Raw genomic sequence first — 27,945 nt, forward strand, 5'->3', positions numbered from 1 at the left:
TAATTGTTATGATTAATCACATTTATTGAAAATAAGCCCAGTTGATTTGAACAGAAACCGCTCAGGATCATAGCTTAAATGTACCAAAGATTTTTATTCACCCTGAAGCCTGGGGTTGTGTGTATCAGGGCTGAGTTAACAACATAAGACATTCGGTTGCCTCCTCCCTGCTGGAGCTAGGACCCTGGCAACAAGGAACTCTATGCAAGGAACGGGGGTGGGATTACATCCCAAAGTAAGGTTTACACTGATTTAAGTCCACTAGCATCATGTCCAACCCAACACTCTGTTTTTTCTCAAGTCACTGTCAAACGTACTGCATTCAAGGTAGGACTGTGCAGTAGCTGTACATGGGCAAGAGAACAAGGAACTGGTGCTATGCATCCCAAAATAAGCCTTCAGACATGACTAGGCTATATCCTACAAGGTGTCTTAGTATTATGAATGGCCCCGTTCTTTGCTTTTGCAGAAGACACTATCAAGTTTCTCTGGTTTTCTATTATTTTACTGTGTTGTTGCTGCGGTTTGTTTGTATTGAATTGCTTGATTTTGCTTTTATTCTAATGCTGAAATCTGTAAACAACTTTGGATTGTCCTTTGAGGACGATCAGGAAGCTGCAGCGGGTCCAGAATGCAGCAGCTCATCTACTCATGGGTGCCAGAAAATATGACAGGCTGACACCTCTCCTACAGTCATTGCACTGGTTGCCTATTCACTTCTGAGCTCAATTTAAGGTCCTGGTTCTGACCTTCAGAGCCTTGTGGGGCCTGGCGTCTACCTACAGACCCGCCTCTCCTTTCCAGTTACATCCCATCCGGTTAGATCAGCTCAGATGGCCCTTCTGTCGGTCCCGGATTTCAGAGATGTTCGGGGCTCTAGGACCCGTGAAAAGGCCTTTTCGGTTGCTGCCCCGCTCCTTTGCAACTCTCTCCCCCTACAGATCCGGCTAGCACCTTCCTTACCAATCTTCAAATCGCTATTGAAGACTTTTCTTTTTCGCCAGGCCTTTGCCCTGTAGTTCATTTTTCTGTTTTCTGGTAGTTATTTTAGCTCTTTAATAATTTTTAATTATTAATGTAATGTGATTTTTAATGTTGCCCGTTTGCCTGTTGTTGTACACCACCCAGAGTCTTCGGAGTGGGCGGTATATTAAATGTCTCAAATAAATAAATAATAAAATATTATATTTCAGTAGAAAAGAGATAAAAGAAATATCTGCATAAAACCACTTTAAATTTTAAAAAGTTGTCCCACCATACTAAATTACACACTGCCCCCCACCAAATTACACACATACTAAATTACACGCAGCCCTCTCTGGCCCAGAGAAACCAACAGAATGTCAAGGTGGTGACTGGGGGGGCGAGATTAAAACATGTTTTAAATTAATTAAAAGGAATTAATTCTTTCCTTGTGTGTGAGAGAGAATTATGTGTGCACACTGCCTTGATACTGCTGCCCCCCCAAAAAACTTTTTCTACTCACTGATGATAAAAATTAGAGGGAACACTGAAAGTGATATATGTTGGGTTTAAAAAAAACCAAAAACAATTGCAGCTCAGTGTCATGCCTCAGACTTCTGATTCAGAGGAGTCAGGGCAGGAATGGGAAGAGTCGCCTGCTGGTGAGGGCTCAGAGGCACAGCAACAGGACTTGGCAGGGAGCCCAGACTCTGGAGCTGAAGATTCACAACAGCTGCCAGACATGAATTCTGATGGGGAGGTACCTGGGATTTCACCTGTCTTGAGAAGACGGCTCAAGAGGGAGGCTCAGTGGAAGTCACACAGGCGCAGGAGATCACTAGAGATGAAGCCGAAGTGCTGACTCAGGGGAGCCTGATTGGCTGCTGGTTCTCTTGAGCCCTATATATTTGGTACTCTCTCAATTGCTCAGTGCTGTTTGCAACGTCTCGCTGGCTGCAGATAGTGTGTTAATTGAATTCCTAAACTTTGTCTGAGTTCCAGTTTGCCTTGTTTATGTTTTCTTGATTGTTCTGTTAATTCCTTGCTTCTGTCGTCCTTCGCTATTTTCATTCCTTGATCTGTGTTTTCTTTTCACTTATTACTCAGTTATTGTTAGAGCGGGGTACCTAGTTCAGTTCAGGGAGACTTAATTCATTTACTGTTTTCTTTGTGAGCCTTTTATTTTTCACTCGTGCAGTTCCGCTGGCGCTTTCTGTTATCTCACCAGGGAGTGCTGAAGGGGGTTGTAAATCCTGTTGGGTTAGCCGAACTAACAGATTTACAACACTCGTGCCTGTTCAGTCAAGCAGATCATGGCTTCACAGAGTTCCTGGGGCTTTCAATCAAACACACCTCTTTGCAGGTTCAGCCCTTTGCATTACTTCCTATTTGTCTCGCTTGGGCGATTAGTGAGTAATTGCCCCATGAATCACTTTTCTATTAATTGTCCCATGACCATTTCTACTCTTAGAGGGCAGGAGGGTTGGGTCACTCCTCTCCTCCCATTGCATTTCTTTTTGTTTTATAAAACAAACCTTTCAATGTAAATTATCTAATGCTGCGGTTCATTTGATATTGGACTCTTGGGGGAGGGAGGAGGAGGAAATGGGGTTACTGTCTCTAGGGGGGTTCTTTATGTAAACACTCTTGATATCTTCCAAGAGAGATAAGGGATAATAAACTGAAGCTGAATCCAAGCAAGATAGAGATGCTCATTGTTGGGGGTCGTAATCTGCAAGACGAGTTAGAACTTCCTGTTCTGGATGGGGTTACGCTCCCCCAGAAAGAATGGGTTCATAGCTTGCTCTTGGACCCAAGTATCACCCTGGTGCCTCAGGCTGAGGTTGTGTAGGAGTGCTTTTTATCAGCTGCAATTGATTTGACAACTTTGCCCATTTCTTGAGGAGAATGACCTGAAAACTGTGGTACACCAGCTGGTAACCTCCAGGTTGGATTATTGCAATGCGCTCTATGTAGGGCTGCCTTTGTACATAGTTCGGAAACTTCAGTTAGTTCAAAATACGGCAGCCAGATTGGTCTCTGGGATATACCAGAGAGACCAGATTATGCCTGTTAAACAGTTGCACTGGCTGCCAATATGTTTCCGGGCAAAGTACAAAGTGCTGGTTATTACCTTTTAAAGCCCTGAATGGTTTGGATCCAAGTTACCCGAGAGAGTGCCTTTCTCCACAAGATCCCCATCACTCGTTAAGATAATTGGGAGAGTTCCATCTTTGGGTGCCACCAGTTTATCTGGTGGTGACCTGGGATCGGGCCTTCTCAGTTGTCATCCCTAAATTGTGGAACACAGTCCCCATGGATTTAAGAGGATTATCTTCCTTGGAGGACTTCAGGAGAGCCTTAATGGCCCATCTTTTTATCCTGGCCTTTATTGATATCTAGTTTCGATTGTGGTCGTGCAGAAATAGTTTGAATCGAAATCTGCATGCACAGAGGTCACACAAATGGCCTCCGTGCATGCAGGGAGGCTGGAACCGGGCTGGTACTGGCCTGCACTGTTGGGGGGGAGTGCTGGCGGGCCCTAGAGGAATCACCACCATGGTGCCACTGCCAGTAAGGGCCTCTCTCTCAGCCCCCCGCACCTGCCCTATGAACCCATTTAGAGTTAGGAATCCACTTTGCTTGAAAAGGGGAATCCTCACCAAATTCAGGCACTAGCAACTGGAGTATCCGGCAGAATCCGGAGTTCTTGACAACCTGAAAAGGATAGGAACATAAGGAACATAGGAAACTGCCATATACTGAGTCAGACCATTGGTCTACCTAGCTCAGTATTGTCTTCACAGACTGGCAGCGGCTTCCTCAAGGTTGCAGGCAGGAATCTCTCTCAGCCTTATCTCAGAGATGCTGCCAGGGAGGGAACTTGAAACCTTCCGCTCTTCCCAGAGCGGCTTCATCCCCTGAGGGGAATATTTGCAGTACTCACACATCCAGTCTCCCATTCGTATGCAACCAGGGCAGACCCTGCTTAGCTATGGGGACAAGTCATGCTTGCTACCACAAGACCAGCTCTCCTCAGGATGATCATCAGTGGCCATCATCTCCCCTATCAGACTGATGAGGAGAGATGGGTCCACATGACCAGGCCGCTTTGTGCCTGATGACTGCATCCACAGCTTGACTGGCAGTGTGCCCTGCTTCATAGAAGCCAACGCACTGCCCTTGTCAGTGCTAGTCACAGGCACACGAGGCACACTAGCACTACCAGTGGGTGACACCGTCACATGTGTCACCACATGGAGGTCGTCCTGAGATGCTTCACATCCTTGCCCCGACTGACCTGTGCCCTGCAGTGGACACAGCAAGCAGCGGTTGTGGCATCTTGAGGGACCTCAAAATGCGTCCAAACATGACTGCTCTGGGTGGCCTCAGGTGCCCTGGGTGCCGTCTTGGGCCTATTGGGTGCCGGACCTAGAGAGACAGCTGATGCTCACCTACCGCCATCACCCAACCCCCTTCCTCCCACCACAGAAGAAGAAGGGCTCAGCTTCACTGGCAGAGGGGCTGCCTCCTCCACTTCAGCAGCAGACCCTTCCCCCTCAGAACCAGACTGGGAGGACCCAGCACCGGACTCTGCCATGACCTGGGCATCATCAGAGGGGCCCCACTGAGTGGCGAGAGGTGCATTGGAGGGGCTGCAAGAAGGAGGGGAAATCTGGCTGCACTGCCAGCCATCAAGTCCCTGCCCTCCTCCACCCCCGCCACGGAAGGAGCTTCCCTGGCAGGAGAGCCCCTGTACTGCCAGGATCTGCACAGCCCCAGTGGTGCACCACCACTGGTACAGGAATTGGTTCGGCGGCAGCAGGGTCCTCCGGATAGGAGAGCCTTTGCGCCACCGCCTCACCTGGGTCAAAGAATTTGCCCATGGGAACCTGTGGGGCCCCAGGATGGTGTCTTATCTGCCCCCCCCCCGGCCTCCTGCACCAACTTGGGGACCACTCCCACCTCTGCCTGCCTCTCTGCTGTGAGCTTTGCTTGCAACACAGCGCTCAGACATTCCTGAAAACCCTGGGGCTTTTTAAAAAAAATGAAAAATGTAGAAGAGGAAGAGGAAGAATGGAGGGTTGTTGTTGTTGTTTTTTAAAAAAACCTGTTTGGAGGGGGAAACCTTTTTTAAAAACCCTATTGGGGGAAAAACCTTTTTAAAAAGAAACCCTATTTAAAGAAAACCTACCCACAAGCCTACCCACCCACTCCTCCCACAACAATACAATACAACAAAAAACAATGCAATGAATAAGCTACACAATGAGGGAAGGGAACCTGTGAAAACAAGAAACAACCTGTAAAGAAAAAAGCACAGAAAATATACCTCCCCACACCCAAACACGAAAGAAGGCCCTATTTAAAAAAACACTAATGGGGGGAAAGGGGGCAACAAAAATTAAGCAATTATCCCCTCATCATCCTGGAGATCTTCTGCCCCACACACTGGTAAGGACAAAAAGAAGGAATCCCAGATGAGGGGCAGGCTGGCACAGCATGAGAGGGCAGGCACAGCCGGGGCAGGGGTAGTGCGGAATGAAAAGCTTTCCAGCAATTTCACCCACCCAAAAAACAAATTAAAAGTTAAAACACTGATAAAATAAATAAAAAGGCCGGTGGGGGGGAAAGGCTGTGGGAATGGGGAAGGGAAGGGAAGGGAAGGGAAGGGAAGGGAAGGGAAGGGAAGGGGAAGAAAGAGAGGTGCTGGACTCTGGAGCAGGCAGTGTGCTAAGCACAGCAAGAAAAGGATTAACAAAGAAAAGCACCTGCTCCAGAGAAAACAAGGGGGAAACCCCCCCCCCCCAAAGAACCCAGAATAAATAAAAACAACTGTCGGTGGCTGCTTTGCTGAGGAGGAGGCTCTCAACTCAGCCAACAGATTTTAAAGCAACAGCCAGCCACCAAAAGCAAAAAAGGTGGGGCAAAGTAGGGACTGAGTTAGGGAAATGGAGAGGCCAGGGAGAGGCCTCAGGCCAAAGGGCCTGGGTCCCCCTGGCCCTGAGGAGAGGGGAGAAAGAGAGACATAGACACTCACTCACTCACTCACTCACTCGGGGGGATAAAAGCAGCAGAACAAACACACAGCAGAACAGACAGTGGGAGGGAGGTTTAAAGCAGGGACAGAGAGAAGCAGGCGGAAGGGAACAGGGGATTGGGAACAAAAACACAGTAGCAGTCTACCAAGCAGACTCTCACCACACCAGCAGCAACAGGCCAGAGGAAGCCAAGCAGCAACTGCAGCCAGAGTGATTTTGCTAGGCCAGAGGCTTGGCTTTAAATAGGATTTGAAACATCCTCCTTTGGGAGCCCCCACATTTGCCCTCCCCACTGGCCAATAGGGTGCCAGTTCTCAAGGACTGGCACAGTGCAGAGCCCACCAGAGAGCCAGACTCATCTGGCCAATCAGGGAAGCAAGAGCTAAGCCAATGAAATCAAGGAACACAGGTCACAGAAAATGGAGGACAAGATCTAAAATGGCCTCTAGAACCTTTGAACCAGCTAGAACAGGCTCAAACCAAACCGGGCTCATTCAGTTTGAACTCGGACCGGCATTGTCAATGCAATGCCCTGTTTGGTCCGAGTTTGAACCAAACTGGTTCAAATTCAAACCAGTTTGAATTCAAGCCAGTTTGCACATCCCTATTGCCTTCAAGTCTACAGAAAGTCATCATTTATGCACTGATGAGGAGCAAATGCAGAAGGGAAAGTGGGAAGAAAAGGATGTAGGATGAGGCTTCATATGGAGGAGGAGAGCAGCCAGGGAAGAAGGAGACTTACTTACCCAGGAGGTTGGTAAGGTTGCTCTGTGCTGCAGAGGCTGGAAATCTAGAAAAGGTGGCCCCAGAACTGAGCTGATGCTTTCTGACCACACTGGGAGGAAATACAGAGAGGTAGTCTTGAGACCGTGTAGATCATTATGTAGAAATACACTCGCAGGAGATAGAGAGCAAGGACCACACAAACCAGAGTGGGGAGGCTTCATCCTGTGTGAAGCTGTGCTGATGTATGGGTCTATGTTTCGAGATCCCCCATCCTCCCTCTATGCTTTATGAAGTTCCACCTGATCATTACACTGGGGGAAATATGCACACGAGAAAGGGGTTGGCCAGAGCTGTGGATATCCCCTGGTTTGATCTCCCAAGTGCACACCATGTTTTGGATCCAGTATTTTGTTTGTTTGTTTATCATATTTTTATACAGCCTGATATGTAAATCTCTAGGTGGTGTACAAAATTTAAAATATTTAAAAGTCACAAAATTAAAACACATGACAATAAAAACAGTAGAATAAAATAATTATTAAAGCAAGTTTTTAAAAATTTTTAAATTCATTCTAATTAAAAGCCTGATAAAACAGTAGAGTACTGAGCTGCCTAAGAATCCCCACTGTTCTCTTTTTCAAGAAAGTTCCTAGTGCTTAAGATTGCAAGAGATAACTTGAATGTGTGCAAGCCAATAGTGGTGCCGTTTCAGACCTCGAGATGGTTTGTGGAGAAGTGTGGGTAGCCATCCAGGAGGACTATTTCCAGATGCCAGAGGTCTTTGTTCATGGGGTCTCTGTCCCATCGTGTGAGCAGCAGAATTGGCTGAATACACATAAGTTATTCAGTTGAAATGTTTCTGGGTGAAGATTCTGGTTCTCACGGAGCTGAAGACTGGCTTGAAATTAATGTTGCAGTATTGCATCAACTTCTGCACTGGCCGTTTTGAATAGAAGGGTTTCTGCAGAGCAGCTCAGTGCTGAAAGGTGCGCCTTGAGGCCTTGCTGGTGGTCAGCCCATCACTATGGCAAACCCAGAGTGTCTGATGTCTCCACCACATAGCTGTACTTCCTCCAAGTGTGGTCAGAAGTGGGAGGGGGGTGATCTACATGAGCATCCGCTCCATGCTGTAGTGAACTCCTTTCAACCTCAGCCTCTGAAACATGATGGAGCAACTTGGCTGCCTCTCGGTACTCTTGGGTAAGGCTCCTTCTTCTCCTGCTACTGCTCTCCTCCTCCTCCTCCTCCTCCTCTCCCACCTGGAATTTCCTTCTGTACTGTGGTGATTGGGCAGTGGGGATTCCATATGCAGATAGGGAGGAGGCGCCTGTGATGGGTTAAGGTCCATTAGATTGCAACTGCTACTGGTCTCTCTCTCTCTCTGGAGGGCAGGGGTCTGCGAAGAGAGGGGTTGTGAGGGAGGAAAGAGCCACTTCAGGAGAAGAAGGCTGCCGCTGTGTGAATTTGATGAGGAAACAAGATGAATAAGATCTGTTAAGAAGGGAGGAGAAGAAAGACAGGGGAAGAGCGAGTGGAGGAGAGAGAAGGAGAGAAAAAGAAGGGAGGGGAAGAGAGACAGAAGGAAAGGAAAGAGATGGGCCCGAGCCTGTCATCAGCCTGAAGGGAACGATCGGCCATGGCAGCGCCTATTGGCAGCAAGGAAGGCCCAGTCAACCACTGCTGCTGTTTGGGGCTACCAAGGCCATTGGCAGAGGGAGGCAGGCGGGTAAGAGGCGGGTCTGGTCCTGTCAGTGGCCTGAGGGGAACGAGCGGCCATGGTGGTGGCAGCAGCGAGGAAGGGCCCAGTCAACCGCTGCTGCTGCTGCTCTTGTGAGGAGGAACAGGAGCGGTGCTCGGATGAGAGTGGGGAGGACCCTGGGGATAGGGGGCTGCTGCTTGGCCAGTAGGTGCCAGCAGTTCTGCAGCCACGACCAAGAAGGGTGAGGGGGGTGGAGTAAAGGGATGGAGGAGTGACCAAGGGGGTGAAGGGGATGGAAACAAAGAGATAGAGGAGGAGGAGCAGGAGCAGGAGTGCGGCTCAGGTGAGGGTGGAGACATCTCTGAGGTGAGGGGGAGGCTGTGGCAGGGGGTGAGGGGAGCAATCAAGTACTCGCGTGCAGATCCTCTGCGCAGGCTAAGCTAGTTCTTTTTAAATCTCAATGGAAGCAAGACCACTACTGCTTCGTGGGCCAAGAATTTTATGACTGTTTTGGACTCTTGTTGGGGAGAGCCCCAGAGAAACAAGAGCTTCCCTTCCAAATCTAAATCAGAAGCAGCTTGAGATTTGATTTACGCAGTTTCACATCTCCCTTGATTTCTCCTATGGGACTCAAGGAAGTGGCTGAAGCTGGGAATGAGAAATTAGAGCAACAAGTTTCTACCCCTTCCAATGATCAAAGGATCAGTGATAGATCAGGGCTGGTGCCAACATCATGGTGAAGAGATGAAGCCACTTTGGTACTTCCACAGAAATAATAACCTACGCACAGCACCAGGTCTCATGTCACTGTCCTTCTGGATAGATCAGAGGGAAATATTTAGCATCTTTTCTAGTTGAAACTGCTTTATGGGACATCCTCAGACTTACAACACAGTTGCTTCCTGAAAACTGTGCCTTAAGTCGAAATATCTTCACTCAGAACCTATTTTCCCATTGGAAAGAATTTTGTAAAGTTGGGTGGAGGTTGCTTCTAGAGCCAAGATCAGCTATCCTTTTTTGTTTTTGCTTTTGCTTTTGCTTTGCTGTTATCAAAGCTGGTGATGTGTCAGTCACAGACACATTGTTAATAGATCTGCCCCAGAGTGCTGCCTAAACATGTTAACTATACTTTTGGGTTAATGGGGGGAAATTAGCTTCACTATGGGGGAGCAGTCTTTTACAGTATTAATTTGAGCAGAGTTTTGGACTTGGCAATAATGAGGATGTAATAATGTAAATGCAGTACAACAGATTTATTTGGGATGAAATTGGGGTACAGGAAAGTAAAAGTTGGTTAGGCAGACAATAATATCTTAACTAACCATCTTAACAAGAATCTCACAAAGAGGAGTTTTAGCTTAGGTCCAAATTGTAAATAAATGCTTAAGGCTTGCCGTAGAAAGAGCTTGAATGCAGAAATGGAAAAGAAAGAGAAAGGGGGCAAGGAGATTTAGAGAGACAGGCATTAGTATTACTTATTTTTATTTTATTTATTTAAAATATTTCTATACCACCCAAAACTTGCGTCTCTGGTTGGTTTACAACTGAAATCGTTTAAAACATCATATCAATTAACAATTGAAATCATTAAAAACATTTAATACATTTAAAACCCAGTATTAAAAATTTTAAAACTATAACTCTAATTAAAAGCCCAGGTGAATAAATGTGTCTTCAGTGCCTTTTTATAAATTGCCAGAGATGGGGAAGGCTCTTATTTCAAAAGGGAATACATTTCAAAGTCTAGGGGCAGCAACGGAGAAGGCCCGTTCCCGAGTAGCCACCAGACGAGTTGGTGGCAACCTCAGACAGACCTCTCCAGAGGATCTTAACAGGTGGTGGGGCTCATGGCAAAGAAAACGTTCTCTTAAATACCCAGGACCTAAGCTGTTTAGGGCTTTATAGGTAATAACCAGCACCTTGTATTTTGCTCAAAAACGTATTGGCAGCCGGTACATTTCTGTCTTCTTTCAACACATGAGTGATATGGTCTCTCCTAGATAGCCCAGAGACCAACCTGGCCCCTGCATTCTGGACCAACTGCAGTTTCCGGACTATGTACAAGGGCAGCCTCACATAGAGTGCATTGCAGTAATCCAGCCTAGAGGTTACCAGCATATGTATCACTGTTTTGAGGTCCTGATCCTGATCCAGTGGTGCATCTGGTGCACTTGTAGATGGGCAGCCGAGCAGGTCTCCTCGCAGGAGGAAGGCAGCAGAAAAGCAAGAAAAGGAAAGGGCGAGTGGTGTAGAGCTACCACACACAAGCTTGAGAACCAGCAGGGTAAAGGTCCTTGTAGCTTCTGATTCCAAGGCCATGAGTCTGGGCCAGGAGTACTTATACTCCCAAACATGTCCTGAGGCAATGCATAAGTCACGCTCCCTCACTGGAGGGGCTGAAACCTGTGCTGAACAGTTAAATTTATGGTTGCATGGCTTAGTCAACTTTGGTGTAAACCCACTGAACAAAAGGCTGGAATGGCTTGGGTGAAGTGAGTGTGGCAGGTTTGAGTGGGTGTCGTCAAAGCTTATCTGGGCAGGAGATGTCTCTCCGGGTACGTGATACATTTCCTAAGTTTTAAGGAGCTTACCTCCTTTTTGCCGTGGTAAGCTCATTAGCTGTTGACAGTGGGGTGGGGGGTTGTTGCACTCACCTTGACTTACGGCATAGAAGATTAGCTTTGAGTTACTACGTAGAAGTTTAGCTCTTGCTATCTCTCTTGCAAAAAGGAGCTTATTTCTTCCCTAGAGAGTGTTTTTGACTGGGGGGGAGTGCTTTGCCAGCTTCCTTCTCTTTGACACAAAGAAAAAGAGAGGTTTGGGGGATGACTCCCTTCCAGTCTCCATTGTTATTACGACCTGGGGATAGCATTGCCCCATGTTTTGCTTGTGCTAAGCGACCAGTTGCAAGTCTTGCCAAATATGGGCATGTGCAGAGTTCGTGATCCCATGAACTGAAGTATCCAAAATGGAAGCTGTGGAGCTACAGTTCCACACATATGGTGGGGTGCGGGCTGCTGCCCTAAAATAAAGCTGTTTTGGCAACAAATCAGACATGCAGCAGAGAAGCTGGTGGTCAAGAACCGGAAATTGCTCACCCTTCCCATCCACTCTCTTTCCAGATCCTTCCTGACATTTTCCTTCTCACTTTTTCATGGTGGGGGGAGACAACTGAGTAGCTTGCTTCCATCTCCTCCTGGGCAGCAGAAGTAAGGAGGGTGGGCAAAAAGCACGTGAGCTAGGAAGGGGCTGGACTCTCTCTCTCTCACCATCACAGTGCAGCAGCTGAGCCTAGGGTGGAGAAATAGAAACGGCAGCATTGGGCGGGGGGACATAGGAACATAGGAAGCTGCCAAATACTGAGTCTGACCATTGGTCTATCTAGCTCAGTATTGTCTACCCAGACTGGCAGTGGCTTCTCCAAGGTTGCAGGCAGGAGTCTCTCTCAGCCCTATCTCGGAGAAGCCAGGGAGGGAACTTGAAACCTTCTGCTCTCCCCAGAGTGGCTCCATCCCCTGAGGAGAATATCTTGCAGTGCTCACACATCAAGTCTCCCATTCATGTGCAACCAGGGTGAACCCTACTTAGCTAAGGGGACAAGTCATGCTTGTTACCACAAGACCAGCTCTCCTCTCCTCTCCTCCATCTTGGACAGACAAGTCCGCCAATCCCTCAGCAGCTTCAGATGCGGCTGCAGCTACTGTCAGGACTGCCTGTCTCTATCACCATGTAAGTCTCAGCTGCTGCCATTGTTGGCACCTCGTCTTGTCCATGCAATCAGCACCTGTCTAGCTGAGCTTCCCCTTTCACACTGAGCAGTCTATAATGGAAACACAATTATAAAGTTAAAATAAGGTAGAAGTGGTGCACCTAGGTAATTTTGGAGCCTGGACCTAAAGGCCTTTGGAGAACCCACCCACCCCGCTGGCTTCAAGTTCTTGAGGGCACGAACCACATCACCCAGGACAGGCTAAAGAGGATTTGGGGGCCCCCATGGGGTGTGGAGGGGGCCCTGGACCTTGGCCCCAAAGTCCGGGGGTAAGAACGCCTCTGTAATGTAGCAGTTTACAGGCATCTGAAATACTGCTCAGCTTAGAACATCTTAAGTCAAAGACTGGTGTAAACGCAGAAATGCGCGCTATTTGAAACAGAGCACTTGGGATTTTTTAAATGCAAAATGTAAAAGATATGGATATACAAAAATTTGGCTTTAAATGCATGAACTGTACCAAGCTAAATTGAAACATGTAACGCTATCAGTTCAATGTTTCATAGTTTTTCATCAGCCAAAGATACAAGGCATCCAAGAAGATATTTTAAACATAGAACACCACCAAAAGGCTTGTCCATGGAGTACATTTATTTTATCTTTTACATATGAAACCCAGCTGCTGTCTCTCAAAGAAAGTCTTCTTAACAAATAGCCAGTGTTCTTTTTTGGATATTGGTTGTGTGGAGTGAAGCACTCTACTGTGGCTTCTTAGAAATGCCCAACTATTTCTGGACAATTCTAAGAAGTTCCAGGAGAGCTCTTCACTACACATGACCAATATCCAAAAAAGAACTGCAGAACACTAGCTAAGAACATAGGAAGCTGCCTTCTACTGAGTCAGACCCTTGGTCCACCTAGCTCAGTATTGTCTACACAGACTGGCAGCGGCTTCTCCTAGGTTGCAGGCAGGAGTCTCCCTCAGCCCTATCTTGGAGATGCTGCCAGGGAGGGAACTTGGAACCTTCTGCATGCAAGCGTACAGATGCTCTTCCCAGAGTGGCCCCATCCCTTAAGGGGAATAGTGCTCACATATGTAGTCTCCCATTCAAATGCAAACCAGGGCAAACCCGACTTAGCAAAGGGGACAATTCATGCTTGCTACCACAAGAGCCACCTAATGGTGCAGCAGGGAAATGACGTGACTAGCAAGCCAGAGGTTGCCAGTTCGAATCCCCGCTGGTATGTTTCACAGACTTTGGGAAACACCTATATTGGGCAGCAGTGATACAGGAAGGTGCTGAAAGGCATCATCATCTCATACTGTGCGGGAGGAGGCAATAGTCAACCCCTCCTGTATTCTACCCAAGACAACCACAGGGCTTTGTGGTCGCCAGGAGTCAACACCAACTCAACAGCACACTTCGCCACCACAAGACCAGCTCTCCGCCTCTACTCTTTGACTGTGTCCTGCATATTGCATTTGGTGTTTAACAACTAAAAGTGCATGGATTTGAAGATGGTAATTATCAGTTAAACGTATAGCGAAAGCAAAGTAAGCCGATTCATTCGTAACAGAACTTCTTGTCTTCTCTTTCAGCCTCATGCTCAGTCCTTTCCTGGATGGTGCCCCTTGAAGGTAAGAAAAAAATTGATCCAAGCCAATTCCCCAAATATTCAGCAGGGAGACTCTGGCCCTCTGTGTCACACGATGACTGTTCTATAAAGAGGCGGCAGATGGTCAATGGGAGCAGATAAGGGAACAGTCAGGAAACACCTTGGAAGTCTCCACAGAGCATCTGAGGCCAAGAGAAGAATTTGTCTGCTCTTACCAGGAAGAAAATGGCACAGGAGTCCAGTCTGCACAGAGTAACAGTAACAGACTGAGGTGGTGCTCTCAGTCACTGGTGAGGAATTACAGAGGAGACCTTCTTCACTAGGCTGTTAAAACAAAAGGCTGAAAATTGTTTGGCCCAGCCCTCAGGAGACTTCTTAGCTGCCGGGGGAGTGGGTCGAAACCTTAATACGGCATAGTTGAGACATTATGGGCCAAAAAACACATAACCCAGGAGATCTGTGCCTGGAGCTCCCAAATCTGTTTGCTTTCACCGAAAAAAGCCACGGGGCTAACTCTCCCTCTCCTAAGTGACACGTTTGTATCAGCAGAGGCTGGGGGTGCATCACTTAGGAAGCGGGAATTAGTCTTTTCTACCCTGTGTTGTTTCTCTGGCTTAAATCACCCTCCTCCCCCAAACCTGCTATTAGCAGCAGCAAGGACTAGATTAAGCATTCCTGACACACCATGTGCAGTTCTTAATCACAGCCACATAGAGTGTGCAGCAGGTAAGACCTGCCTTTCTCTCTTTAGTGCCCACTCATACCCAGCTGAAACAAATGGACTGGGGCAGCTTGAAGCGTTTTGGGACCTGGAAACAGAGGTGCCAAAATGCTTTGGGCACATCCCTAGTGCAAGTTTAAAGCACCGTCTTACTGACAGGTCACACACTTCATGGGCTCCTTTTGAGGGAGATCTTACTCTCTGGCCACACCCTGATCAGACACCTCATGCGATTTCCGCAGTTCCACCTGCTGGCCAGCACTTGCATAATACCATTATACTCTCTCAAACAGTTTCAGTTCAGTATATTGTGATCTTAGAGCAAATATACAAATTTCAATCCAGACAAAGAGAATATTGGTACAGATACACACACACACACACACACACACACACACACACACAGAGCTGTTTTCAAAGACCTTCCTTAATGCACAGTTAAAAGTTAAAGTTTAAAAGTTTAAAAATATTCAAAAGTTTAAAAATTTTAAAAACTAAACCACAGATGCAGCAAAATAGCAAACATTTCTATGTAAGACATCGTCCTCAGTACTAATAATGTCTTACATTGAAACGTTTGCTATTTTGCTACATCTGTAGTTTAGTTTTTAAACTTTTGAATGTTTTTAAACTCGTGTGGAAATGTGTATTTCATCGCCCTTATACCATCATATATATGACGGTTTATATATGTATATATACACACACTTACTATTACATAACAGTACAATAAAATAGAATAAGATAAAGCAAATGGTGGGGGGATAAATTAAACATTTCTGACACACCATATGTGGATCTTAATCACAGCCATACAGAATCTGGATACCTGATACAAAAAATTGGTGTGATTATCAGAAAGAAGTAAGTTTTTATATAAAACTTTGTTTTACAAGACTTTCCCCCAACTAGATTCGCTCTCTCTCTCTCTCTCTCTCTCTCTCTCTTCCCTGTATTGTGATCTCCAGATTCACCTCCACCACCAACCCTTTCCCTGGATCCCCAGTACCCTGTGTACATCCAAGGGGAACAGGTAACCCTGATTTGTTCAGCTCCTGAGGGCCGAGAGGTAGCAGGATACATATTCTACAAAGAACAACAAGGCCAGACCTCTAAGGAGCTGCCCAATAAAGGAATGGGGCGCTACGAAGCATTCAATGTGAATACGGATACCGCTGGGAGGTACAGCTGTGTGTACTGGATTCTGCTGCCAGGTCAGGAGATCAAGTCTCCAAAGAGCAACCTCATCTCCATACCCAGGACAGGTGAGCAAGTCCCTGTGCTGAGGTCCAAGCAGTCCCATTCATTCCCTGGGGAGCAGAGGCGATGGCAGTATGATTTTTGAAGGCAAAATACAAACCTCTGTACACTTGCCAAGCAGAGAATGACCCACACAATTTTCAGAGTGCCACCTGCCGACCAGCTCTTGCTGGTCGGCAAGAAGATCCCATTCTCTTTCCTCATTGCCACAAAAGTAGCAACAAAAAGTTGCAGGTGCGGCAAGAACTGGCCAGCAGGTGGCACTGTAAGAATTGTGCAAGGTCCCTGCTGACTGCATGTATAGGGGATAAGAACATTCTAGGAATTAACATGGAAGCTTACAACAGCATATATAGGGGGATTTAAAGAGTGCTTGGAACCTGAGTGAACAGCCTTTTGAACAGACTTTATATCTGTCTGGGAAGACCCTAAGAAATCTCCAGCACATCATCAAATTTCAGCATACTTTGGGGATGCCGGGACAGTCATACAAACCTGATATGTATTTATCATATTTATATACCGCCCAATATGTGCATCTCTAGGCGGTGATATACATTTGTGGTGTAAATAGGAGAGGAATATCACTTCAGTTGAACTTGGAAAGTTGTCCTTGATGAGGACTAGGTGCTTAACAGCTCAGCTAGTGCTGGCATACCCGCCTTAATCCCCAACGCCTCTGTGTTTCTCCCCCTATGCCTGTTGCATCTCAGAGCGTCCTCGTCGTCCACGTTTCTCCGTGTCCCCAAAGCAAGACGTCTACAGAAGTGGGGAATCCATAAACCTGACATGCTCAGCTCCCGATAAGCGTCAGATGTCAAAGGTCCTGTTTTCCAAGGATGGAGTGCCGCTGCTTCCCATTCATCCCCCATCCATCAGCCGTTCCCTGCAGCTGCTTCCACAAGACGGTGGGCGCTACGCCTGCAAGTACCAGGTGGTGGAATCTGGACGGGAGATCTCATCCCCAGAAAGCAGCTCCATCCACATTTCAGTGACAGGTGAGGCCTCCTTTGATCCACTTGGAAGGCCAAATGGAAAGTCGAGCTGCGTTCAGACAATGTGTCCAGAGATGGAAAGGGAGGCGGTGGGAGGAGGGAGGGGGAATATGCTAACAGCACTCAAATATGTACCAGCAAACCAGTTGTTTCCAATAAGTAGACTTCTCACATGTCTCCTTTTTGGGTATCCTATTTATCTGCTTGTGTGGTTATATCAATCCATAGATATGGCACCTTCCAGTGTCACATGAGGACGTATACAAAGGGCAGTTTGGAAGCTACCTTCTCCCAAGTATGACCCTGGATCCATCAAGCTCAGATTTGTCTGCACCGACCGACCTGCAGCAGCTTCTCCAAGGTTTCAGGGTGGAGTCTCTCTCAGCCTACCTGGAGATGCTGCCAGGAATTGCACCTGGGGGCTTCTGCAGGCAAAGCAGATGCTCTACCGCTGAATTAAGATCTCCAATTTCTAGGATTAATTAAGAGGCCGAGGTTCCCAAAGGGACAGCCCCAAGCACACCTAGAACATAGTAACATAGCAAGCTACCTTCTGCCGAGTCCGTCCATTAGTCCATCTAGCTCAGAATTGTCTACTCTGACTGGCAGCAGCTCTCTGAGTTTGCAGGCAGGAGTCTCTCCCAGCCCTACCTGGAGATGCTGCCAGGGACTGAACCCAAGACCGTCTGCAAGCAAAGCATTGGCTCCATCAATGAGCCATGACCCAATCGCAGCCCAGTGGAGATGACAAGATACATTTTCACAGCGGGGAGATGACAAAGGAAAAGAGTTGGATGGGGAAAGACAAAGAAAGGTAACAGGATGAGTGAGAGGAAAAGCAGGTCCCCACTCAGTTAGGGGTGAAGACTGAAAAGTCCCCGATGACCCGTCTCAGCCTAACCTACTTCACAGGGTTGTTGTGAAAGAGAAACTTAAGTACGTAGTACACCGCTCTGGGCTCCTTGGAGGAAGAGCGCGATATAAATGTAAAAATAATAATAATAATAATAATCTCTACTCCCAGTGCGCCTAGTGGTCATTCAGATAGTTGGTGCAAAAGGTCGATGCACTGGAACTCCATCTCCAGCAGTAAGACCAAAGGGTGGAAATGGCTTGGCCATCATTTCAGACAGACCAAGAGGGTTTCAGGGTGAGAGAATGCCGCAGGGGGGATAACCAAGGGCCAGGAATCCAGGATTCAAGGCTCAGTCCCAGCCTATGAATACTGTAGTGTGTCTTCTATGGCACATCTACACTTACCACTAAACCTGAGCCAGTTTGAGAGTTGTCTCAGCTCAAGAAATCCTGGCTATTTCAACGCTGTGAGGAATCAAGGGCACACTAACTGAGGTTTCATGAATTTATTCTCTAGCTGATGAGAATGTCACTCCACCTCCACCTTCTTCTCTGCAATCTCCAGCACTCTCAGCGCCAACCCTTTCCCTGAATCCCCAGGGCCCTCTTTACATCCAAGGGGACCAGGTTACCTTGGAGTGTTCGGCTCCTGAGAGGCTGGATGTGGCAAGCTACACATTCTACAAGAAACGACACAAGCAGACCCCCAAAGAGCTGCCCAGGAAAGGAAGGGGGCCCAACGAAGCCCTCACTGTGGATGAAAATACAGCTGGGGAGTATAGCTGTCGCTACTCAAAGCTGCAATCAAGGAAGGAGAGCCAGTCCCCACGGAGCAACTTTGTCTCTGTAGCCATGAAAGGTGAGCAAATCCCTGGCTGATGCTGGAGGAGGCCCAAGCTGACTTTGCATATTGAGGGAGGCGCTTGCATGCAACACACCCTCTTGATAGTGTAAGTCCTGATGGTGTACGTGGGTGGCATGTGCACTGCCATCTAGGGGTGTCCACGGAACTGATGCCTGCTGGTTCAAAGTGGCGGGGGGGGATAACTTTAAGGACAGGGGAGGGTGCGCTTACCCCTCCTACCACATTTCCCCAGCCGGCGCAGTCTTTTAAAATGGTCCAGTGGGGCGACAGTGTACCTCCCTGCTGCCCCAGTGCCTCCTTGGACTGGAATTGACCAGAGGTGCCAGGTGAGCATACACACATTGTGCGTGTGCATGTGCACACGCACACATGTGCATGTCGTGCACACACACACCTGGCACTACCTGGCACTTCTGATCTGAGGTGGCACCGGGGCAGCAGGAAGGTACACTGTTGCCCCACTGGACAATTTTCACCCCTCTCCCTGGCAACCCCTCGGAGTGAGGGAGATAATGAAGAAAATAGGGAGAGGTGGATCTGGGGTGTCCTCAGGAGCCAGGGGGCCTGGGTTCTTTGAACCCATCCTTTCAATTATAGCTACACCCCTGCACTGGACTTCCTCTCACTCTCCATCTTCCAGACGGAGGTGGTTGATCCACCAGGCAACGCCTTCTGATCCAGGTCTTAAGGAGCTATGGATTCAGGATCCTTCCAGATGGCAATAAATTGTTTAAAGCAACGTCTTCCTGAAAGTTCACACACTTCCATCGGTTTCTGTGCTCCTTTCCTTTGGGATCGTATTCTCTGGCCACATCCTGATCAGAGACCTCATGCAATTTCCACAGTGCCACCTGCTGGCCAGCACCTGCCTTCTGATGTGAAACAGCCATCACCACAGAAGCAGTATTGAAAAAGGAACTGCTTCTTCTCACAAGCATTAACCAGCAGGTGAAGGTGCAAGAATCACACACGGCCGCAGATCAGTGTCTGGCCAGACAACAAGATGGAAAGATGGAAAGCAGAAGCCTACAGGAGCTTGTGGACTGTCAAGAAGATGGCACTTGGAATTTGGGCAGAAACCTCCAACATTGTGCAATTTATTGCTGTCTGGAAGCATGGGATACCATGAGATGTATCTCCTACACAGGTCTTTCTCTGGCACAGCTGTAGGGAATCCCCTCACTTATCCTGAGCTTCTCTGCAGCTCAGCATGACATCTGAGAAATTTTCACCTTTTCTGGGCTTCATTACTGCAGTTTGGCCATAAATATATATGTTTCCATATTTTTGCACTTGAGTGGAAGTTCGCACATAAAAATCAATACGTGCTAGGGGAGTGGTGGGGAGTGATACTGCTAACTGGAACATGGAAGTTTTGTGTGGGGCAGTTGAGAAGGAATGCATTTCTTTCCCCTTTCCTAAGGAGATGGTTATTGTGGGTTTTTGAGAGAGAGAGCGAGAGTGAGAGCACTATATTAAATGCTGCCTGAAACCACAGCTATAGTTTCTCTTCCCGCTGACTCTGGAATAGCAATATCCAGCATCACTAAAGGGTCCTAAAGTGGGAGCAACCTCTAGTGCAGGCATGTCTTATATTCTTGAAAAATTAAGCTGCTGAAAAATTAAGCAGAGATTTATCTTCCCTGTCCCTTGTCTTTATCTGTGGTCCTTCACTTTGCTTCTCCGAATCTCCTCATCCTCCAGTCTTCTCCATGACCCCAAAGCAAGACATCTATACCAGAGGGGAATCCATAGATCTCACGTGCTCAGCTTCAGGTAAGTGTCACCTATCAAGGGTCCTGTACTGCAAGGACAGAATCTCTCATCACTCCCCCCCACCCCATCCACTCCAGACATCCTGCACCTCCATGAGATGGTGGAAATTACTCCTGCAGGAACCAGGTTGTGGAATATGGACCATTCTCAGAATGGTAACATCAGCAGTGATCTCAGAGGGGCATCTAAGCCATGTCTCAGTGATGGGTGGACCCTTTTTTTCATAAGCAGCCTCTCCCTGCATGGCACCTTTTCTCCATCCCATATTCCTTCCTGTCACTCAGTTGCCCGCCCACGCACCCACCCACGCACTAAAAGCCCCTCAGACTCTTGCTGATGGGGGAGGGATATTATTATTTAAAATGTTTACATAGTTCCCAAAGTGGTTTCCAAAGCAGAATGTGAAAATGGTCCCCTGTCCCAAAGGGATCCACAAAGCAGATATCCACATCTGGATCCCTTCTAGCCTTGGAACTCTATGGTTCTCTCAGCAGCCTCCCCATCAGCTGCAACACCGAAGTCCTCCACCATTTTCCAAGATGCTCCTGGCAACGAAGCCGCAAGGGGACTCGCCGATGTACCCAGAAGGCCAACATTCTCAGCTCTGCAACCCACCTCTTCCCATCCTGCTGACCACAGTCCCACATCCCCTGAGGATCCTCAGGATACCATGAAGTCAAGGGGCTCACAGTCTCCCCCTTCCCAGACTCCCTTCCGAGAGTTAAAGCCACACTCAGCAAAGCCGCATGGAATACCCACCACTGGGCTCAGCTCCTCCCAGTCAACGCTGCCTGGTAGCACTTCAACCAGCACCAATTCCCAGAATGGGAAAGAGCCAGGTACTCCCCACCCATCCTATGGCCTCAAAATCATCCTGGAGCCCTTGAGTGGTTGGACTACAACTCCCACCATCCCCAACCACAATGGCCTTAAATGCAGGCATCCACCAAGCCACTTATTCATTCATTCATTCATTTGAAATATTTCTATACCACCCAAAACCTGTGCCTCTGGGCAGTTTAGAATTAGAATCATTTAAAACATCAGATCAATTAACAATTAAAATCATTTAAAAGATTAAACACATTTGAAACCCAATATTAAAATTATTTAAAACTATAAATCTAATGAAAAGTCTGGGTGAACCAATGTGTCTCCAGTGCCTTTTAAAAAGTTGCCAGAGATGGGGAGGCTCTTATTTCAACAGGGAGTGCATTCCAAAGTCCAGGGACTGCAACGGAGAAGGCCTGTTCCCGAGTAGCTGCCAGACGAGTTGGCAGCAGCCGCAGATGAACCTCTCCAGATGATCTTAGCAGGCAGTGGAACTCACCACTGGTTAGCTCACTTGCCAGCTCACCCGTGGTGAGTGCCCCCAGCCCTCTGGCAAGCAGGACACCCAGCCCCACACAGATCTCCTTCCCAGAGGTCTCAGTCATTTGTAGCAGGTAACCTGGAAAGCGCCCAACAGAAGAACAGGCAACCTTTCTGAGCAGGAGGAGAGAGGACTCCCACTCGTGCTTACCTTCTCCATCTCCCAGTGCAAATGACAGAAGACCTGCTTCTCTCCTAAGCCCTCTGAGAAGGATCTGAGGGAGGAGAGGGGATTGATGGCAACCACAAAACAATGACTGGCTAGTGAGCTAAGCTGAAATTGGTAGATTCCTGCTTGAATGTCTTTAAGCCTTTGGCCCTTGTGACTGGGGATGATGGGAGTTGTAGTCCAACAACATTTGCAGACCCAAGTTTGGGGCCCCCTGTTGTACATTACTGACAAGTTGCTGCCTTTGGCTGGCCCTCAAAACGTGCTCCCTGGAGGACCCTGCGGTGACTCACCCTGCCCAACAATACAGGCATTCTTGCTTGCAGCTAGAGCTGGGCTATAAAACTTGGGCCACCCAGCTGTTGTTGGACAACAGCTCCCATCATCCCTGACTAGTGATCTCTGTGGCTGGGGATGATGAGTAGTCCAACAATAGCGGGAGGGCGAAAGCTGTCCAGCTCTGAGCTAGAGTAGAGGAGCGAGCGTTGCCTGGATTGTGTGATAAGTCAGGCTAGTTCATTTTCTGGAGCCCATGCCAGATCCGATAGCTAGAATGGCATGGAATTTTGGATTTCATTTCTGCGCAAAAGCAAGTTACCAGACCTCAAGGCTGTGAAATCTCTAGACCTGTTTTGTTGGATGCCTGTTGGTATAGCGAGTTGAGGAATTTAAAAAGGCAAGGGCACCTCTGAGCACATGCAGAGTTTCTTTTGTTCCACCGAGCAGCCACACAGCTGGAACTAGAATTGTGCCTGGGCTTCTTGCACAGAGGGCATGATTTCCAAGCAAAAGAAGAAAACTCCACCCAGGGCTGCAAGGCAGTCATTTTGTGTTGCTGTTGGCAAAAAAGAACAAGCAAGGGAGCTTTGGAGACTGGAGGATTGTGAGCCAGGGAACATGGGACGCTGCCTTCTACCAATGCAGATCATGGGTCCACCCAGCTCAGTCTGTCTGCACAGACTGGCAGCAGCTTTTCCCAGGCAGGAGTCTCTCACAAGTCTGGAGGGAAAGGGGAGAGGTGCACAGGGCAGCAAATGCTGGATGTTCATCAAACCAGCCCAAACTCTGGCTGCAGAACTCTGGTGAATAACCATTTTCTTCGCAGATCCGTTGCTTCTGCCCCTGGCCGTTGGCTGTGGTGGTGGAGGAGCCCTCGTTCTCCTGGCGGCTCTCGTCTGCCTTTACAAGAGGAAGCAGAAAGGTAGGGAGAAGCTGCCAATCCACCAGGGATTGGACCTGGGACCTTCTGCAAGCAAAGGAGGGGCTCTGCTGCGAAGCTACAGCCCTAGCCCCATTTGGGGGTGGTTTGGGGTAGCTGAGTGCCAAGAGAGTGGGGGGCATCTTAGGTTTCCTGGCCTACACTGAAGCCCTGGAAGGAACCCCTGGTGGAAACGGCACGGAAAGGAAGATGTTTCCCATCACACTTTGATTCCAGCTTTGGCCACTGTAGCAATGGATGATGGGAGTTGTAGTTTAACCACACCTGGAGTCTCCAGGTGAAGAACCCCTGGCCTACATTATGGAATCCAAGATGTTGCAAGGAAGAGAAGGAGACAAGAAGGCCAGAAAAACAAAGTTCCCTCTATTTTTAAAAAATGTGTTTTTCTCTTCTTTTCTCAGCTAGCAGCCGAATCTCAAGCAGGTGAGTGAGAGTGAAACTAGGGCTGGGTTGTTTTTTTTTAAACCGCATGTGAAATGCAGTTTCCCCGAAGCCGTACATGCAGGTGTGGTTGAACTGACCAGATACAATTTAAGATACAGTAGCAAGACCCTTAAAAGCAGAAGAGTGGGGTTGCAAAGGCACAGCTTCTCAAGCCACAAGGCTGCAGTGGGGAGAAAAGTTGCTCCTACCAAAATTCTACATGCCACGCCTGCATTGTACCACTAAGTTATGACCCCGTGCCTCGCTCCTCAAATAATTAGCCTGCCATGCAACCCTTAAAGGCACACCTGCAATGCCAGGAAAGAGGAAATATGCCCCAAACTGCATATGCCATCCTGTGCTGCATGATGATCTTTTCTGTCTCTGCCAGTGTTGGTGCCCTCACTTCCTTCTTCTCCAATTTCCTTTCCAGGACCTACTGGAACAGTTTCAAGTCTCAGAGATCCACGAAGAAGAGAAGGTAGGAAGGACTACGAATACAACTAATATTTGCTTTTCAACAAAGTTCCCAAAGTGTTTACATAGATAGATAGATAGATAGATAGATAGATAGATAGATAGATAGATAGATAGATAGATATGGCTCCCTGTCCCCAAAGGGCTCACAATCTAAAAAAGAAACATAAGACAGACACCAGCAACAGCCACTGGAGGGATGCTGTGCTGGGGACGGAGAAGGCCAGTTGCTCTCCCCCTGCTAAATACAAGAGAATCACCAAAGGTGCCTCTTTGCTCAATTAGTAGAAACTTTAGCTTGCCTTTCCGATGCCCCCCCCCCGTCCCCGTCCATCTCTCCTCACCCTCAAGGGCAAAGCTATAGGGCAACTACCGTCCCTCAGCTGAATTATTGGCTGACTAGGCTAAATTCCAACCCCCGCATTTCCCCATAATGTATATATATTCAGCCCTCAGATTTGCCCCCCTGCCCATTTTGATCACTGTGTCGACTTTTCTCCCACCTCTGCATCTACGCTGTTAACATCAGCTGCTGGACATGCAGAAATGATACCCACTGAAGCTTTTCCCATCACTTATCTCTATGTCAGGGAAACGCTGAACCTGCTTCCCTTCTGTGTGTCGGACTGCTCTTAAAAGGCCCAGGAGCAGAGTCAGTTAAAAAGCTGGCAACCCCAGAGGCCCACACACGCCTTCAGCGTTCCCTCCAGCTCCCCTCTGATCCCCACATCTGCCCACTGACCCTCTCCTTGTTCTGCCTTTCAGGTGCCAAGACCCCATTGGGATTGCAATCAGTAAGTAAGAGGTGGCGTTTTTGTTTCCCTGTCAAGGCTCCCTTGGGCTTCCACTTGGAAGGGGAGGGCAGTAAGATGTCTGTGTCCTTAAATCTCTGGCTTCTCCAAGAGAGGGCTGAGAGAGATTCCCGCCTGCAACCTTGGAGAAGCCGCTGCCAGTCTGTGAAGACAATACTGAGCTAGATAGACCAATGGTCTGACTCAGTATATGGCAGTTTCCTATGTTCCTATGTTCACATGACAAACAGAAATCCAGATGGTGAAGCTTCTTCCATGACTCCTTCTCTATGCTGGGGGAAAGGGAAGCCTGTTGGGTTTCTGCCTCCTCCCATGCAGCTGTCGAAGAAAGGATGGCAACTCTAGCCCCACATCTGTGACCACACTCTAGGAGCACAGCTACATCCTCAGCGATCCTGGCTAGATGATCCTCTCACTCTGAGTCGCACTGCAGCATGGCACAGGGCCCAAGCGATGCATGGGTGGTTGTGCCATTACACAAGCAAACAAGGAGTCTCACGGTGGTGGGGAGACCCTTCAAAATAATTTAAAATCTGGTTTAAAGTGACGATTGAGCCAGCCATTTTACATAACCATTTGGTTATGTAATGGCACAGCAGACAACCAAAGCAGGAAGCACCCAACCAGACAAGCAAAAAAGGAGACAAACTGTCATGGTGCTGTGAAGCATTTATTGAAGCCCAACACATTTCAGCCTCAGGGGCCTAATTCAGGGGCAATCATTTGTAATATTTAAAAGAGACCTTGAGTAAGTTGCCTTTGCCAAAAGCTACCTTTTGAATCCCCTGCTGGTACTACTATATCAGGCTGCAGCGATATAGGAAGATGCTGAAAAGCATCACCTCATTCTGCGCGGGAGGAAGCAATGGTCAACCCCTCCTGTATTCTACCAAAGACAACCACAGGGCTCTGTGAGCGCCAAGAGTTGAAATTGACTTGACGGCACACTGTACTTAGTCATCACTTTAAACCAGATTTTAAATTATTTTGACATGACTCCCCAGGCACCTGCCATCCTATGGTGCTTTGCAAGAGGAGTGGTTCACTTGGGCAGGTCTAAAGGTAAAGTGTGCCATCAAGTCGGTATTGACTCCTGGCGACCACAGAGCCCTGTGGTTGTCTTTGGTAGAATACAGGAGGGGTTTATCTCCCGCACTTTCAGCACCTTCCTAGATCACTGCTGCCCAATATAGGTGTTTCCCCTACTCTGGGAAACATACCAGCAGGGATTCGAACCGGCAACCTCTGGCTTGCTAATCAAGTCATTTCCCCGCTGCGCCATTAGGTGGCTTGGGCAGGTCTACAGTCTTCCAAAAGAGTTATAGGTGTTCTCCACTCTGTGCCCCCAGATGTTGCTGGACTGTAACTCTCCCATCCGCCTCAACCACAATGGCTTTGTAGCTAGGGGTGATGGGAATTGTAGTCCAACAACATCTGAGGACCCAAGTGCGACCGCGCCCCTGCTTCTACAGCTCTGAAGCAGACCCGTATTTACCCAAATTGAAGACTCCTCTGAATCTAAGATGATCCCCTTAAAAAGTAGAGGTTCCGTCCAGATTATACCTGCATTCAGTCAAAAGGAACGTGACTCTGACTGTGCGACTACCTCCTGATTTCTAATATCAAAAAACATGTTTTTAAAAGCTAGTCTTGGATCCAGGTTAATACAGTAACAACATTCAGCAAGGGCAGGTTTAAGCCACTATCATAAGCGAGAGCTTGTCGGAGGAAGATAAATTCGGACAGGTCCCTCAGCCAAAGGATCATCACCCTGTCAAATCTCCAGGGAGTTGTTTTTTCTCTACCTCCGCCCTGTGGCCCCTCCTCCCTCCAATTAGAAGCAAAAAGTTGTCTTGTGGCAAAAGCTTTCAAAGAGCCCAGTTCACCAGAGGTGTGAAACATTTTCTTCCGCCGACATAAATCAAGATAATATAAATATGTCAAGAAAAATAACACTTCATGCATAAGAGGAAATAGACTCCCATCTATGAAACTTTGGGCCACAATAAATATGTCAGTCTTTATGGAGACACAAGATTCTTGGTCAGTTTTGCTCGAATAGGCTACAATGGAAACTGCTCTAGAAGTTTCAAAAAAAAATTAAATTGTAGTACAAACCATAGTTAAAAGTGCTCTTAAGAAACACCTTGCAGACCACCCCCAAAGTCCTTTAGAAAAGGAGGTCAATGGCTGTGCTCTGGGGAACCTCCCCCTTTAAGAAGAGAATATCTGCCAGCCGCATCAAAATTTCACCACTATCCTAGGCCGAAGAGCTCCACCTATTGGCCAATCAAATATTTGTGGGTTTAAAAAAGGGACATTGGGTTGAAGGTCTGGTCACCAGTGATGACAGCCAAGAAGACATGCTGTTTTGCGGTCAGCTCTACAGGAAAGAGATGAGCCATCAGAGTCCATGGGCCAAGACTGGGGCATCCTTCCTAAATCCAAAATCCGGGCACCGAAAGTTGGGGGTCCATCGAAGGAGAAGAAGAGGGAAGAAGATGCTGATTCCGGAGCCGTGTTTGAATTCCCGGTGAGTTTTGAAATTGCCACACACGCGGGCTCAGTGGATTTCCCAGGCTGGTTCCTGATGGTCTTTTTCCCTTCCAGGAAATGGACCCAAATTACACACTTCTTGGCTTCCCCTGTTCCACGTTCTACTGGGATGAAAATGAGGGCTCCACAGTGGAGGCTCACCTCAGCCAGCAGGACATTTGATACGCCTGACCACTTTAAGTCATAGAACCGCTTTCTCAGGGGCACGCTTACCTTCTGCGGTGTTAGAAGGGAGGTTTAAGGGAATTCCCTTTAGGAATCGGTTATGCCCTTGTGGCGCTGGAGTTGTTGAATCGGTAGCACATGTCCTTTTACACTGTGCCTTTTATAGGTCTATTCGCTCTATATGCATAGAACCTCTTTTAAAAGACAGACTGGGTTATTCTGATGATTATTATGTTCCTTATTTTTTAATGGATCGCCACACAGAGGTTACAGAGAGGATTGCAAGATTCTGTGCTGCGGCATGTAAAATGAGATGAGATAAACTTAGCTGTGTGTGACCTTGCCATCCTTGTAACTCAGTTTTATGTGATTTATTATTTTGATGTTGTATATTGTTATTGTATTGTATTGTTTTTATTCCTTGTTTGTTTTCTGGTCATGGACCGCAATAATAAATTCGATTTGATTTGAGGCTGACCTCCACCTTAAAGTTATGCTATAGCGACTTCTTCCTGCTCTTTCTCC

At 47.7% G+C, this 27,945-nt stretch overlaps 1 protein-coding gene and 1 long non-coding RNA gene across 3 annotated transcripts; both read left to right on the forward strand.

Moving 5' to 3' along the window:
- The first annotated feature begins 7,892 nt into the window (after positions 1 to 7,892).
- On the forward strand, positions 7,893 to 15,521 carry LOC128329573 (uncharacterized). The gene is made up of 3 exons (XR_008309714.1): positions 7,893 to 7,931; positions 13,740 to 13,778; positions 15,446 to 15,521. It is a non-coding gene; the product is annotated as an uncharacterized LOC128329573 (long non-coding RNA).
- A 2,399-nt stretch (positions 15,522 to 17,920) lies between these two features.
- Positions 17,921 to 27,897, forward strand: LOC128331484 (uncharacterized). Of its 2 annotated transcripts, none has more exons than XM_053264958.1 (9): positions 17,921 to 18,446; positions 20,157 to 20,228; positions 20,720 to 21,067; positions 22,874 to 22,969; positions 23,389 to 23,410; positions 23,844 to 23,891; positions 24,653 to 24,681; positions 27,061 to 27,232; positions 27,310 to 27,897. In XM_053264958.1, the coding sequence occupies exons 1-9, from the start codon at positions 18,440 to 18,442 to the stop codon at positions 27,440 to 27,442; spliced, it is 927 nt and encodes a 308-aa protein (XP_053120933.1). In that variant the 5' UTR covers positions 17,921 to 18,439; the 3' UTR covers positions 27,443 to 27,897. The 2 variants fall into 2 exon arrangements, with proteins under 2 accessions (XP_053120933.1, XP_053120934.1); XM_053264959.1 differs by having other exon boundaries at positions 27,081 to 27,232.
- Positions 27,898 to 27,945: the final 48 nt, after the last annotated feature.

The sequence above is a fragment of the Hemicordylus capensis genome, chromosome 6 (genome assembly GCF_027244095.1).
Source record: "Hemicordylus capensis ecotype Gifberg chromosome 6, rHemCap1.1.pri, whole genome shotgun sequence".
NCBI classification, from domain to species: Eukaryota; Metazoa; Chordata; class Lepidosauria; order Squamata; family Cordylidae; genus Hemicordylus; species Hemicordylus capensis.

Excerpts from the sequence above, each read along its gene's own strand:
- LOC128331484 (XM_053264958.1), top strand. Across the intron at positions 22,970-23,388 it reads TTACAAGAGGAAGCAGAAAG|CTAGCAGCCGAATCTCAAGC; the intron begins GTAGGGAGAAGC and ends TTCTTTTCTCAG. Across the intron at positions 23,892-24,652 it reads AGATCCACGAAGAAGAGAAG|GTGCCAAGACCCCATTGGGA; the intron begins GTAGGAAGGACT and ends TCTGCCTTTCAG.